This window comes from Hippopotamus amphibius, chromosome 5 (genome assembly GCF_030028045.1).
Source record: "Hippopotamus amphibius kiboko isolate mHipAmp2 chromosome 5, mHipAmp2.hap2, whole genome shotgun sequence".
Classification (NCBI taxonomy): Eukaryota; Metazoa; Chordata; class Mammalia; order Artiodactyla; family Hippopotamidae; genus Hippopotamus; species Hippopotamus amphibius.
The window spans coordinates 146,075,548-146,088,225 of NC_080190.1; the positions used below are offsets into that span (position 1 = coordinate 146,075,548).

The window sequence follows — 12,678 nt, forward strand, 5'->3', positions numbered from 1 at the left end:
AGTGGCTTTTCTTTGACTTAAAATTTTAAAATATGTAATTTCTCTACATCTTCTTTGAAGCATTGTGTTTTTTTAATCAAAATATGACCTGTGAATGTGAATACTTACTAATATGTATAATGCCATGTAAAGCATTTTTCACCAACTATACTGATCTTCCTATAATAATTGGAAGTATTTATAAGGAGGTTTTGGATTTAGAGTAATTGAAATATGAGACATCACAGAGGAATTGAGGGCTTAAGTTCCTGGAACGGGACATCAGTTTACACAATTCATCTCCCAAACAAGTGAGGGGCTGGGATGCTGGCAAGGGAACTCCGACACACGTGGGTCCACAGGTAGATCCATACTTGTCCATGGGCTACATTGTGTGGAACCAAGGTGTAGATATGCAAACAGCTTCTTAGGCAGGAAACAAAATAGAAACCAGGTAGACCAACCATAGGTGAAATGTCAATCTCAAAGGACTAGGAAGAAAGGAAAAGCAATAGAAGATGGAGGAAGTCAGATCCTGGGGAACTTGGACAAGAGAGCTGGTACAAAGTACAATTTAGGCGGCAGTGCTGCTCTTTATAGGGAATCCTCAAATTTATGCATGGTTGGGAAGGAGTTTTTAAGGTTACTGATCTGATTTGTACATAAGTAAAACTTTGATGAAAATCCACTTTTATTGTATGTTAATAATGGGTATAGCTTCCATTTATTGAGGCAGTTTATGTGGGTTATTTCACTTCATTTTGAAGCAACCCTGAATTAGGCATTAAAATTTTTTATATTTGAGGAAACTTAAGTTATAAAATGTTAAGCAACTTTCCCAAGATCATGCATACATTAGTTCAAGAAACGTTTGATGAGTACCTATCTCTGCATTACCTTCTAGGCTCTAGGGGTCTGGTGGTAAAGGAGCTGGACACAGTTTCTTCTCTCATGAGTTTCTTCTCTCATGAGTTTCTTCTCTCCTAGTTTCTTCTCTCATACATGTTCTAATAGGAGAGAGGAGATGAATCATTCACAAATAAGTAGTAATTAAATATCAAAGTGAAAAAAATGGAAATTGCCATGTTAAGTGACTGAGGTGCTACTTTGAATCAGGTAGTCAGAGAAGGCCCTCTAAGGAAGTGACACTTAGCTTAAAAATGGGATGACCAGAAGGAACCAGTAACATTTACAGACAGCAAGTGGTATCATTGTGTTTTTCAAGTTTAGCCTTGTTTGAATTCAAACTTCATAATCTATCTAAAGAAATTCATGTTTAATCAGACATAGTAAGTTAAGGGTGCTAGCACTAAATCACACTTTTGCAAATGAATATACAGTTATTCTGAGTAACAGTGAAGAGACAAATTAGATAAGAGAAATGCTAAATAGAGTAAACCATAAGTAGCTGAGCCATACAAATATTTGATCATCTTGTTAAAATTTGCATCAGAATTATATATTTAACTTTTAAAAGAATTTCAGCCTTAACTGATACTGCTTATAACTCTATGACTTGATCCATAATGTTGATTCTCTGGTTCTGTATTTCCTTCAAAGGTCACTCTAATTCTTTGGAAAAGTGGTTTGACAATGAAGCCCATGGAGGTTTATTTGGTATCTATATGAACCAAGATGGCCTTCCTGGATGTTCTCTTATACAGGGATTTACCATTTGGGCATGCTGGGATTATGGAATTTATTTTCAGGTAAATGGATCCCAAAAGAGTGATTGTTTATTTTCTTTTATGATTGCATTTCATACTATGTAACCTACAAGTTCTATTACAGACCACTGAGAGTGTGCATATCTATAACGTGACCCTGGTTGACAATGGAATGGCCATTTCTTCAGTGATTTACACGCCGTCTGCTGTGTCTCATAAAATTTCCAGTAAAACAGTGCAAATTAAGGTAAGAATTGAATGCAGCCATGCAAAGCAGAAAGAGCAACTCTGAGAAGGGTAAAATTATTAAATATAAATGATTTTCTTGACTTCACTCTACCAGCCCCAGCTCTTGCCTTGGTGTTCATTGCCTTCTGCCAGGAAGCTCTCCACCCTTCCCTCTCCCCCCTCCTTCCCTCAGCTCTTCTTGCTTCTTACCTGCTAATCTTGCCACAATCAGTTAAATTTTCACTGTCTTTCCTGAACCAGCTTAGGTGGTTTAGACACTCCCTCCTCTTTTTGTTCCTGCTGGTCTCTGCACATATTCCTATCATGAAAACGTAATGTATCTTTATAGATAATTGTTTACATGCCTGTCTCCCCACCTCCGACACTGAGTGTCATCCACTCAGGGCAGAAATCACATCTTTTTCATCGTGGTTTAATGAATGACCCACTTCTCAAAGTTATATAGGTTGTGTTTTGCTACAGTGGAATTCAGTATTATCCATTATTATGTTTTCTTTTAAGAAAAGTTATTATTAAAGCTTACTATTTGAACTTTTTTTTAATAGAATGCATTAATTGTTGGAAGTAGCCCTGAATTTAATTGCTCTGATGTCCTAACTAATGATGATCCCAATATGGAACTTTCTGCTGCCCATCGAAGTTCTAGACCTCCATCAGGTGAAGATTTTAGAACTTTTAATTTGGGGGTTCATTTGAGTGCATATGCAAATTTCATTAACTTTCTTCTTTTCATAAAAGGTGGAAGAAGTGGGATTTGCTGGCCTACTTTTGCTTCAGCACATAACATGGCGCCGCGGAAACCCCATGCAGGAATCATGAGTTACAATGCCATCAGCGGTCTTTTGGACATCTCAGGCAAGTTTAAACATACTCTTTGAAAATCCAGCAATTCAGTTCTATAAAGAATATGTAGACTATAACTAGTAACGTTTCATTGTTAGTTTAAAAAAATAATGATTACATTAATCTGCTCAATACAGCAAGCAAAGAAACCAGACATCAGAGTCAGTTTTGAGAATGGTTCCCTGGGGAATTCCCTGGTGGTCCAGTGATTAGGACTTCACACTTCCACTGCAGGGGGCATGGGTTCACGTATATTAAAGAATAGACATTTCATTTTCCTTCTCAAACAACAGAAAAAGCGCTGGTATAGTGACTTAATATTAATTAGTTTCTCTAAAGCATACAACCCTTTTCTATAATTAGGGTTATATTTGATTAGAAATTTTTACGATTGAAAAAGTTTTAGTTCATGGAACTTAAAATGTTTTGCCAAACTTCCACAGCTATTGGCAGAGCTAGGATTAGAATCAGATCTCTTGACTTAAAATCCACTGCTTTTTCACTGAACCAGGCTGCCTCCTTAAAAATGGAAAATAATTATATGCAAAATCATGTAGTGAACATACCAAGCATTTTCACTTTGCCCATTAAATACACCGAGCCATTCTCTATTTCAGTTTAGCAAGTCTCCCTTTCATGATGACTTTAACCAATGTCTCCTTAAAGAAAGCAGCTCAATAAATAAGACATCTAAGTTTTGACATATTATTTCTCATGACTTTAATTCCCAGGAATGCAAAACACATTATCATCATTTTTCAGTGTTGCTTGTAATAATGATACCCTTGCCGAAAATTAGCATGCTACGTAGCTTTAGGAACAATAAAGGAAATCTTCACAGGGTACAAACAGCATCTACTACTGCAGTGTTTTATTGATACTGATCTACAGGCTTATATTCATGCGTATACAATATTTTGTTAGGAGAGAATGTAATCACGCAGGGTAGTAGATGGCACATAAGTAATTTAAGAATTTTTGGAGTCACTTTATGCTGCTTTCAGTTTTGAGTTATTGGATTTTAAGTGCAAAGGAGATTAAGTTTTTTGATCCAATCAGTTTTATTTTTGGGCCACATAATATATGCAATAAGACCAAGAGAGCAATGGTGTTTAGCCTTATCTGCATAAAAACCATCCCCCAAATTCAGAGCCTTGAAGCAACCATTATTAGCACATGATTCTGTGGACTGGCTATTTGGGCTTTGTTCAGCTGGGTGGTTCTTCTGCTAATCTTACCTGGGATTATTCACTGAGCTGCCATTACTTTACAAGATGTGTAGGGGCTGGTTAGTCTGGGGTAGTCTCAATTCCATGTCTGGTGGTTTGTGCTGGCCCTTGATGGGGTAATGGGAGTGACTGAGCCAAATGTCCCCGAGGCTTATTCACACGCTGGTAATCACAGAATTTTCCAAGAATACCAAGAGACAGTGAGCCCTAATACGCAAGCACTTTTCAGATCTGTTTATATTACAATTGCTTTTATCCCATTGTCCAAAGCAAATCACAGAGAAAATATTCCAAGCTCAGAGAAAATATAGGAGGAGACTACTCAGTAGTGTGGATATAGTGCACAAATAGTGGTGAATTTACCTGCCACATAAGGTAGGAGTTCCATGTTCAAGGTGGTGTTAAATGATGTTAGGTGGAATATACCTGAAATGAAACTGATTTTCCACTTTCTTTATAGAAAATAATTATTTTTCTATTATTTATATTTTAGCTTCAACATTTGTTGGATTTAAAAATGTTTGTTCAGGTGAAACTAATGTGATATTCATTACTAACCCTTTAAATGAGGATTTACAGCATCCAATCCATGTGAAGAACATACAGCTGGTTGACACTACTGAACAATCGAAAATATTTATACATAGACCTGATATAAGGTAAAATATATGAAAACTCAGTTTTTTCTTTCCTGTCATCACAGTTTTCCATTGTTTTCTTCCCCTGCCATTGATCTGAGAAAGTTGCTATATTTAAAGTAACTGTTCATGTCTATGAAATTTCAATCGGCATTATGAAAGTTAAGACTATTTAATATGTCTCTTCAGGCAAATTGAAGAAGCTAGGCCTTAATATGTATATTTTCTCATACTTTTTCCCCATGTATCATAAACAGCACCATCATTAAACATAAAAGATAGAGAATGGGTAAGAAGTGTATTTGTACATGAATATCTCTCCATTATTGGTCATTAGGAATGAAAGTCATGTCTGTCATTTCTTCCCTTTCCCTTACCTCTTTTGTTTCCTTTTGACTTCCAAATATCTTATTGTATGCACCCCAACATGTATTTGGAAATTAAATGGGAATCATTATAATCATTATTGAGAATATGCAGAAACTTTGAATGGCGATTTTTTTTTTCAATCACAAAGGTTAGTAGATTCTAAGTCTTGAAATAATATAGCCAATAACTGCTACTCTTCATAAGACGTGCAGACCAGGAATTTAGATATAAGATGATATTGGAGGAAACAGTTTCCATTAGAGCTGTTTGACCATTTTCAGTATAGAGAGAAGACAAGCAATAATGCTAATTAGATATGCATCCCTTCAGAGAAATGCAGTATTTCATAAATAGTTTGATTTCATCTGCTCTTATTTTGAGGACAACCTCACATCTCTTAACTTAATAGTTATTGAGCTACAGTGCTTTTTGGCTGCATAGAGCTTCTCCCCACTAGAAAGCTGTTAGCTCCTATTCAGTTATCATTGAATCTTTCAGATTTAATGTATAATTTTAATATCCAGGTCATGAAGAAAATATTACATTTAAAAATGTGTCTTTGAGTTCTGTGCTTTTATTGGGATACTGTTGGCACCATCCCAGATCCCTTTTACTAGGTAGCTCACCCAGTCCCCAAATGCTCTAAATGTTGGCCAGTAATGACCTACATTTGCCTTCTTTTCCAGATGATTGCTCTTAGCCAAGCAGGAATAGCTGTGAGAGGCTAAAGCTCTCCCTACTACTGCCTTCTTGTAGTGCACAAAAAATGACTAATTTATACAAGAGGACAAGAGGCCGGCCCCCTTGTCTCAAGGTGGAACAGCTCTAGGTGTAATTTATAATCCAGAGGTTCTCCTGGGATCAGATTGAAGCTAGTCTACAGACCATAGTCATCTCCTTTTTCTTTCCCTAACCCTATTGGCTTCTCTCCTTCCTTTTCTCTCCTTCTGTTACTGAGCACTCGCTCAATAACTCACTTGAACAAAAGTCAGCATCCCAGGCTCTGTTTCTCCAGAACCTGAAGTAAGAAAGAGCCCTAAACCATAATGTAAAAGTACCACTGGGCACTCTATTCACAGACTTGCTCACAAAAACACTCTGCACGCACGTGAACATAAAGAACACATGACACAGAAATATCTACTCACATCATCTCCAAAACTCATGCAGTAGAGTAAAGGATAATTTACAGCTTCACATCTTTCTTTGCAAAAAGCTCAGATCTGTTAGATAGTATTTTGTTGCTATAATTCTGGAATGAATTATATTTCCCTATGGTATATATCATATAGTGTAAGTATACTGTATACCATGTATAATATACAATGTATAATACATTGCAAATTAAGCAGCCATTTTATTATTATAACCGATAACAGTCCACACTCCAGGTGGCTCAAGATGAAGGCAGAATACCATCTACAACTGAACTGCATGATGAGCTTATAGTATTTCATCTCTTACAGTTTAGGTATCTACAGAATGGTTATTGAAATATATAGCATAAAAATCATGATTTAAGTATATCTGTTTGTATATACATAGGCAAAAGTCTACAAGAATATATACTAATCTGTAATTGGTGAAGAGCCTAATAGCTTGGGATAGAAAGGTGAAGGGGACTAAACTTTTATTAAGTATTTAGTTATTTTATAAAAAGCATATGATGCATTTATAATTCTTAAAGACCCATTAAAAAAAAGAGAAAGAAGGGAAAAATATAAAGGCTCCCCTTCCAACACAAGGATTTTGTATGTCTGTACAACTGAGTAACCTGCTCTTTCGGCATTGTTAGTATATTTTGAGCAATGCACAAATATGAAATCTATCATTCAACAAAATATGGAATAGCAAAATGGAATTCTAATTTTACTTCCCACAGGTATAACTTGTCCTTTTGAAATGTTAATGAATTCATAATAATAGACCAAATCAACACAATGGAAAAACAGGCCTCATTACAATGCTAATTACATATGCTACTTGGTCCCACTTTGAATCCTTTCTGAAATAAGATTCAGTCAATTAATTTTTTTTGATACTCATCAAATACTCAAGTATATTCAAATGCTGTTGAGAAATAGGGAGTTATACTAAATCTAAGTATTCATGCATTTCACCTTTTATCCACAGTAAGGTGAATCCATCTGATTGTGTAGACATGGTTTGTGATGCCAAAAGGAAATCTTTTCTTAGAGATATGGATGGCTCCTTTCTGGGGAATTCTGGTTCAGTGATACCTGAAGCAGAATATGAATGGAATGGAAATAGCCAATTTGGAATTGGAGACTATAGAATTCCTAAGGTGATGCTCACATTCCCAAATGGAAGTAGAATTCCTGTCACTGAGAAAGCACCTTATAAAGGTTTGTAGGATCTTATTCTGTTACTTCTCAGGTTCATGAAACAAAAATATATCTTTCATTTTTAATGATCGATGTACTCAACTAATTTATATTTTCTACTTATTAATCTTATGTAACAAACAAAAGATAGTATGTGGATGCTTTTGTAAGGCGATTCTCTTTCATTTCTAAGTGTGTATTCCTATGTTTCTAGGAATCATTAGAGATTCAACCTGTAAATACATTCCCGAATGGCAGAGCTATCGGTGCTTTGGGATGGAATATGCAATGATGGTTATTGAAAGCCTGGATTCCGACACAGAAACTCGCAGACTCTCACCAGTGGCTATAGTGGGCAGTGGTTATGTTGATCTCATTAATGGTAGGTATTCAGTGGAAACAAACTAGAGTTACTCAAGGCATTCACCATTTATTACTTTCATGGACATATCTCATAAATTATCCATCACATAAAATCGGTAAACATAGGGACTTCCATGCCTTCTGTTTGTAAGAAAGATCTGTGTGCAGGAGAGAGACTGACTCTTCAGCAGTCGCCCGCATTAGAAAGCCAGGACAGTTACTCCAAACTGACCATTAGAAGAAAAAGAGAAGCAAAGTTATTCCTTGAGTGATCTTTACAGGTGTGAAGGTGGCATAAATATATTTAAGAAGAAATTGTACTGAGTATCTGCAAAAAAGACAATTTTCCTTACATAAATTTTTTAAAAAGCTGATAATGTGATATTTGGAATACTTGAGAATGAATATTCTCAGCCTACTTGTTTTTCATTTTCATGAATCCTTGAAAGACTTAATCTTGAATCAGTGTGTTGTGGGGTTTTTTTGTTTGTTTGGTTTTTGTTTTTCTCATTCCTGGTTTTTTTTGACTCTCAAGAGTATCTTGTCAGGTTCCAGAGACTAAGTCCCTTCCATTCTGGTCCTTGGTGACTCCAGGACGAGGGGAGGCAATGGTCTCCATGAGGATTCAGATCGACTTTGGCATCTAAGACTTTTTGAATAAATAGATGAACTTCTAAAAATTACTGAAAACAGAAGGACTCATTGTCTATTCCTGAAGTGGCACTGGGGGCTCAAAGATTAGTCCCTAATCATGCTTAAAGTCTTTGAAGTTCTGAAGGGGCACATAACCTAGATCAGAAAGGGCTCTCTGTCCTGACAATGTCACGACATATACTAAAATATCCTAAGATTCCCAAAATAGCCAATACCCTACAGATTCATTTTTTTTAACCTGTTGAAGAGAATAGAATGAGCTAAATCAGGAGTGTCTCAAAGTTACATGATTTTAAGTCACTCCCCACTTCTGCCCAACATGCCATCTGCCTGGTCGCTATGACCTACAATCAACCTAATTTCAAATGCTGCCTTTCAGATCTTATAAAGCAGAGAGATTGTGGGAAGAATTTTAGACCAGTCAGTGACTAATGAAGATATTTTCGAATTGCTCTGTTTTACATGGTGGAGAAATATTTCATTCTATTTATTTTTTACATTTTCCTTTTCTGAAAGGCAATACAAGTTTTCCATTTACAATAGTGATATGACATTTCTCTTTTAAATAAATTTAAATTTTAAAAATGACTCAATTTTTAAAATTACTGAGAATGTAATTTAATGATAATGTAAGTCCTAGCAGCATGGCAAAAATTGTGAAGGTGTTAGAAGGATTACTGAAGCTTTTGATGCACTGTACTAGGAGGGGAAAAAAATTCCCAAGATAAAATTGGTACATACCACTAAAGTTTCCCTTTAAATTTTAGTACTCAATTTTATTTATTTTTTAAAATATGCCTTTGTCATGCTAAATTTTTCATTTGATACATAGAAATTTCCGTTTTCAAAACCCATAAGGAAGGTTTATTTAAAAGTAGGATTTATATTTTGGGTGTTATAGGACAGGTTATGCTCTACTTGAGCTTCAGAAGTTTATACTGGTTTAAAATTCAATTGAAGTTCAGTTATAAATATTGACAATAATTCCAGCCAAGCTAGGAAACTGAGCAAAGCTAATGAATAAGTACATCAAAAAAATTCATCATTCATCTCGCTCACTGTTTTCTATATGTACAATCCCAGCCGCTTTAAAACTGAAGTGAAATAGAGAAGTTTTCTACAATAGTCGTGTTACATGTGTTCTGGAAATGTCTGGATTCAGGTGAAAAGCACCCACTTTCTTTTGGATTTCTAGAGGTATAATGGAGTGTTATTTCTCAGATTGCTTCGGCTTATTAATGATGTTGACCCTCCAGTAGTACCTATAATCACAGTCTGTAACAAAAATTTAATAAAATACTAGTGGAGGAAGGTTAAAGGCAATAAAAAACATAAATTTGTCAAATTTACAAATTAGCTAATGAACAAATGAGTGAGTGAAAGAAATGGTTAATAAATCAGTGGTTCAGACCTACATATGTCCAAGTTTTCTAGGTACAGGCTCTATTTTTAACAAATTAGCTGTTAAAGCATATTTCTCAGTAAAGAGTCTAAGAAAGTTGGTTCTCTACCCAAAGTCACATTTGATAAATAAGAGAAAGTATTAAGCATTTTCTTCCTTGCTATGGGACCTGGATGCAAATATGATTATTAAAGTAGAGATACAAGTAAATCTACTGTTTCCTTCAATGACCTTCCAGTACAAGTCCTCAACCTATACCCTTCTGACCCTGGACAGCCCAAAAATAAGGAGAGTAGAGAGGGAATTGCTTCCTTGCCTTCCTTTTAAAGTTAAGGTTGGAGAAATAGCTTAGATAACGATGGATGGATGATGGATGGATAATGGCTATAAGTGCTGAATTTGACCACTGCAATTTATTTTAAATACAATTACTCTTCAGGTGTTGCCCTAATAATATTCCTAATACGGAACATGAACTTTCATTTGTGTGGATGTAGGCCCACAGGATCATGGCTGGTGTGCTGGGTACACATGCCAGAGGAGACTGTCCCTGTTTCACAGCATCGTGGCTCTGGGCAAATCTTATGAGGTTTACTTCACTAGCACCAGCCCTCAGAATCTTCGACTGATGTTGCTTAATGTTGACCATGACAAGGTAAGGCAAGACAGAAATAAGTTCTTAAGAGTTATTGGTGTTATTTGCATATATTTCTGTCTACTAAGGACTTTATCTCCTTCCCTGTCCTCTGGAACATTGTCAGCCTTACAGCTCATTTTCAAGGACCAGTAGGGTACCACTAATAATACTGTTAGTCTAGACAGTTTTCATCAGCCTGAGCACACATATGAGTTCCAAACACCTCTCCCCATATGCACTTGCTTGTGCTGCTAGATCTGAGGCGTGACATTGAGTTCTAAGATTTGTGTGATTTGCAAGCAAACCTGGACTTTTATATAAAAATAGTGTGCATCTAAAACTGGTCATTCGAGATTATATTTTCATTCTTCCATGCTGCTATTATTTATATATGTCAGAAATACACCTTTGGAACTTACTGCAAAGATCGCAGCACATTATCTAAAATACCTTCAATGTCAACTCTTTGCTATAAACTAAATTCAGCTGTGATGATTAACTTTATATACGGTATGTCAGTGGGAAAAGAGTATGAGGTTATACAGAAGTCTCATAATATATATTTTCTTTTCTAAGAGTTTGAGACTTGAAAGTCCCAGAGTATTAGGAATGTGAAGAAAGCACACTAATAAGGAAAGGAGACACCTGAGAACAGTGATAGCAGCTCTATCCTTTCAGTTGCTCAAGATAAAACCTTGGAATCATTCTTGATTCCTCTCTTTCTCTTAACGTTCCCCATCTAGTCCATCTGCAAATCCTGTTGAGTCTTTCTTCAGAATATCCAGAATGTGACCTCTTCTCACCTCCGGTGCTACCATCCAGTTTGAGACAACATTGTCTCTTCCCTGGATTAAGGCAGTTGCCTCCCAACGCCTCCTCCTGCTCTGCCTTTGCTGCCTCTGTTGTTTGTTCTCACCTCAGTAGCCACCAAGATACCTTCAAAACATAAGCCAGAGAGGTCACTCTTGTACCCAGACCCTGCAATAATTTCCCCCCATTGGCCTTTATACAAGAGCCCAAGTCCTCACAATGGCCTACACGGCACCCTGGGAATCTCCCCCATCCCTTTAGATCTCTGACTTCTCCGGCTCCTCCAGCCACACTGGGCTCCTTGCTATTCCTCAATACACCGGACATGCTACCACTCCTGGGCCTATGTTTCTGATGGTGAGTCTGCCTGGAACATTCTACCCTGGGTGGCTGACCCCCCACCTCCTCAATCCCCATTCTCCTCAGTAGGCCTGCCCTGACCACCCCTCCCTGCTTGGCTCACCCAGTTACTCAGATTCTGCTCTACCTTTTCTTTTTTTCCGTAGACTTATCACATTCTAACATGCGTCATACTTTAATTTTTATTATTTCTATTAGGTATTGCTCTCCTTATTCTAGAATATAAGCTCAAATAGGGTGGAGACTTGAGAGTTCCTGGAATAGTGCCTCAATCAGATAGGGACTTGATTTTTGAATGAAAGAGAATATTTTAATTTTAAAAATAAACATGGTAACTATGAAGTAACATGACTGTTAATATTTTGAGCCTCTGTAAACAATATCAAAAGAAGATTCCAAAACTACCTGTAGCTTATTAGATTTCCTTATAAATTCCTCCCTGCCTTTGCAAAAGCCAAGTCTCCTTATGTTATGACTATATATGATGATAGCGTGAAGTGTGGGGAATGAATATGAAAAATGACCCCAACTGAATCAGGATAGTTAATTTAACGGATTTTTTTTTGTCTTACTACCAAAATTTTCTCAGAGATAAGCACTTTTTTCAACACTAAGTACCTAATTTTGTGTGGTCGCATTGTACAGAGCACTGCTCACTCTCCTGTTTGCCTGCCCCTGGAGTCGCAAGCCTGTGTTGAATGTTGTTATCTTTTAAAGGAACCCTTTCTTTAATTAAGAGAGTGTCCGCTAATATTTTTTTTCTTACATTCCATTCTTTTCTATGAATGGTTGAATGTAAATCTGTTTAAAATTTTTCGCTCACTATTTATCCTAAATCCATAAAACTTGGTTTTAATGTTCTACAGAAGGCATGTATAAAGGATATTTTTAAAGTGCTAAATTTTAAATATTCTGTTCCATTGTTCTCTTAAGATGCAAACATGTTATTTATTTTTAATAGGCTGTTCTGGTAGGAATTTTTTTCCCCACACGTCAGCGTTTGGATGTCTATGTGAACGATGCATTGGTCTGCCCCCAAAATACAGTATGGAACTCCCAACAGAAACACTGTGAACTTAAGAGACATCTGTATACAGGTATTTCCAAGGAAAAATACAGCATACATTGTACTT

The 12,678-nt window shown here is 36.3% G+C and overlaps 1 protein-coding gene across 1 annotated transcript in view; it reads left to right on the plus strand.

The window, feature by feature from the left end:
- The window catches only part of PKHD1L1 (PKHD1 like 1), a 154,188-nt gene that overhangs the window by 128,630 nt on the left and 12,880 nt on the right, over positions 1-12,678 (plus strand). The window contains exons 64-72 of the mRNA XM_057736239.1: positions 1,540-1,688; positions 1,771-1,893; positions 2,441-2,552; positions 2,634-2,750; positions 4,461-4,626; positions 7,108-7,340; positions 7,534-7,701; positions 10,236-10,393; positions 12,507-12,642. Of these exons, the coding sequence (XP_057592222.1) occupies positions 1,540-1,688; positions 1,771-1,893; positions 2,441-2,552; positions 2,634-2,750; positions 4,461-4,626; positions 7,108-7,340; positions 7,534-7,701; positions 10,236-10,393; positions 12,507-12,642 (1,362 nt within the window). The remainder of the gene's footprint in view (positions 1-1,539; positions 1,689-1,770; positions 1,894-2,440; positions 2,553-2,633; positions 2,751-4,460; positions 4,627-7,107; positions 7,341-7,533; positions 7,702-10,235; positions 10,394-12,506; positions 12,643-12,678) is intronic.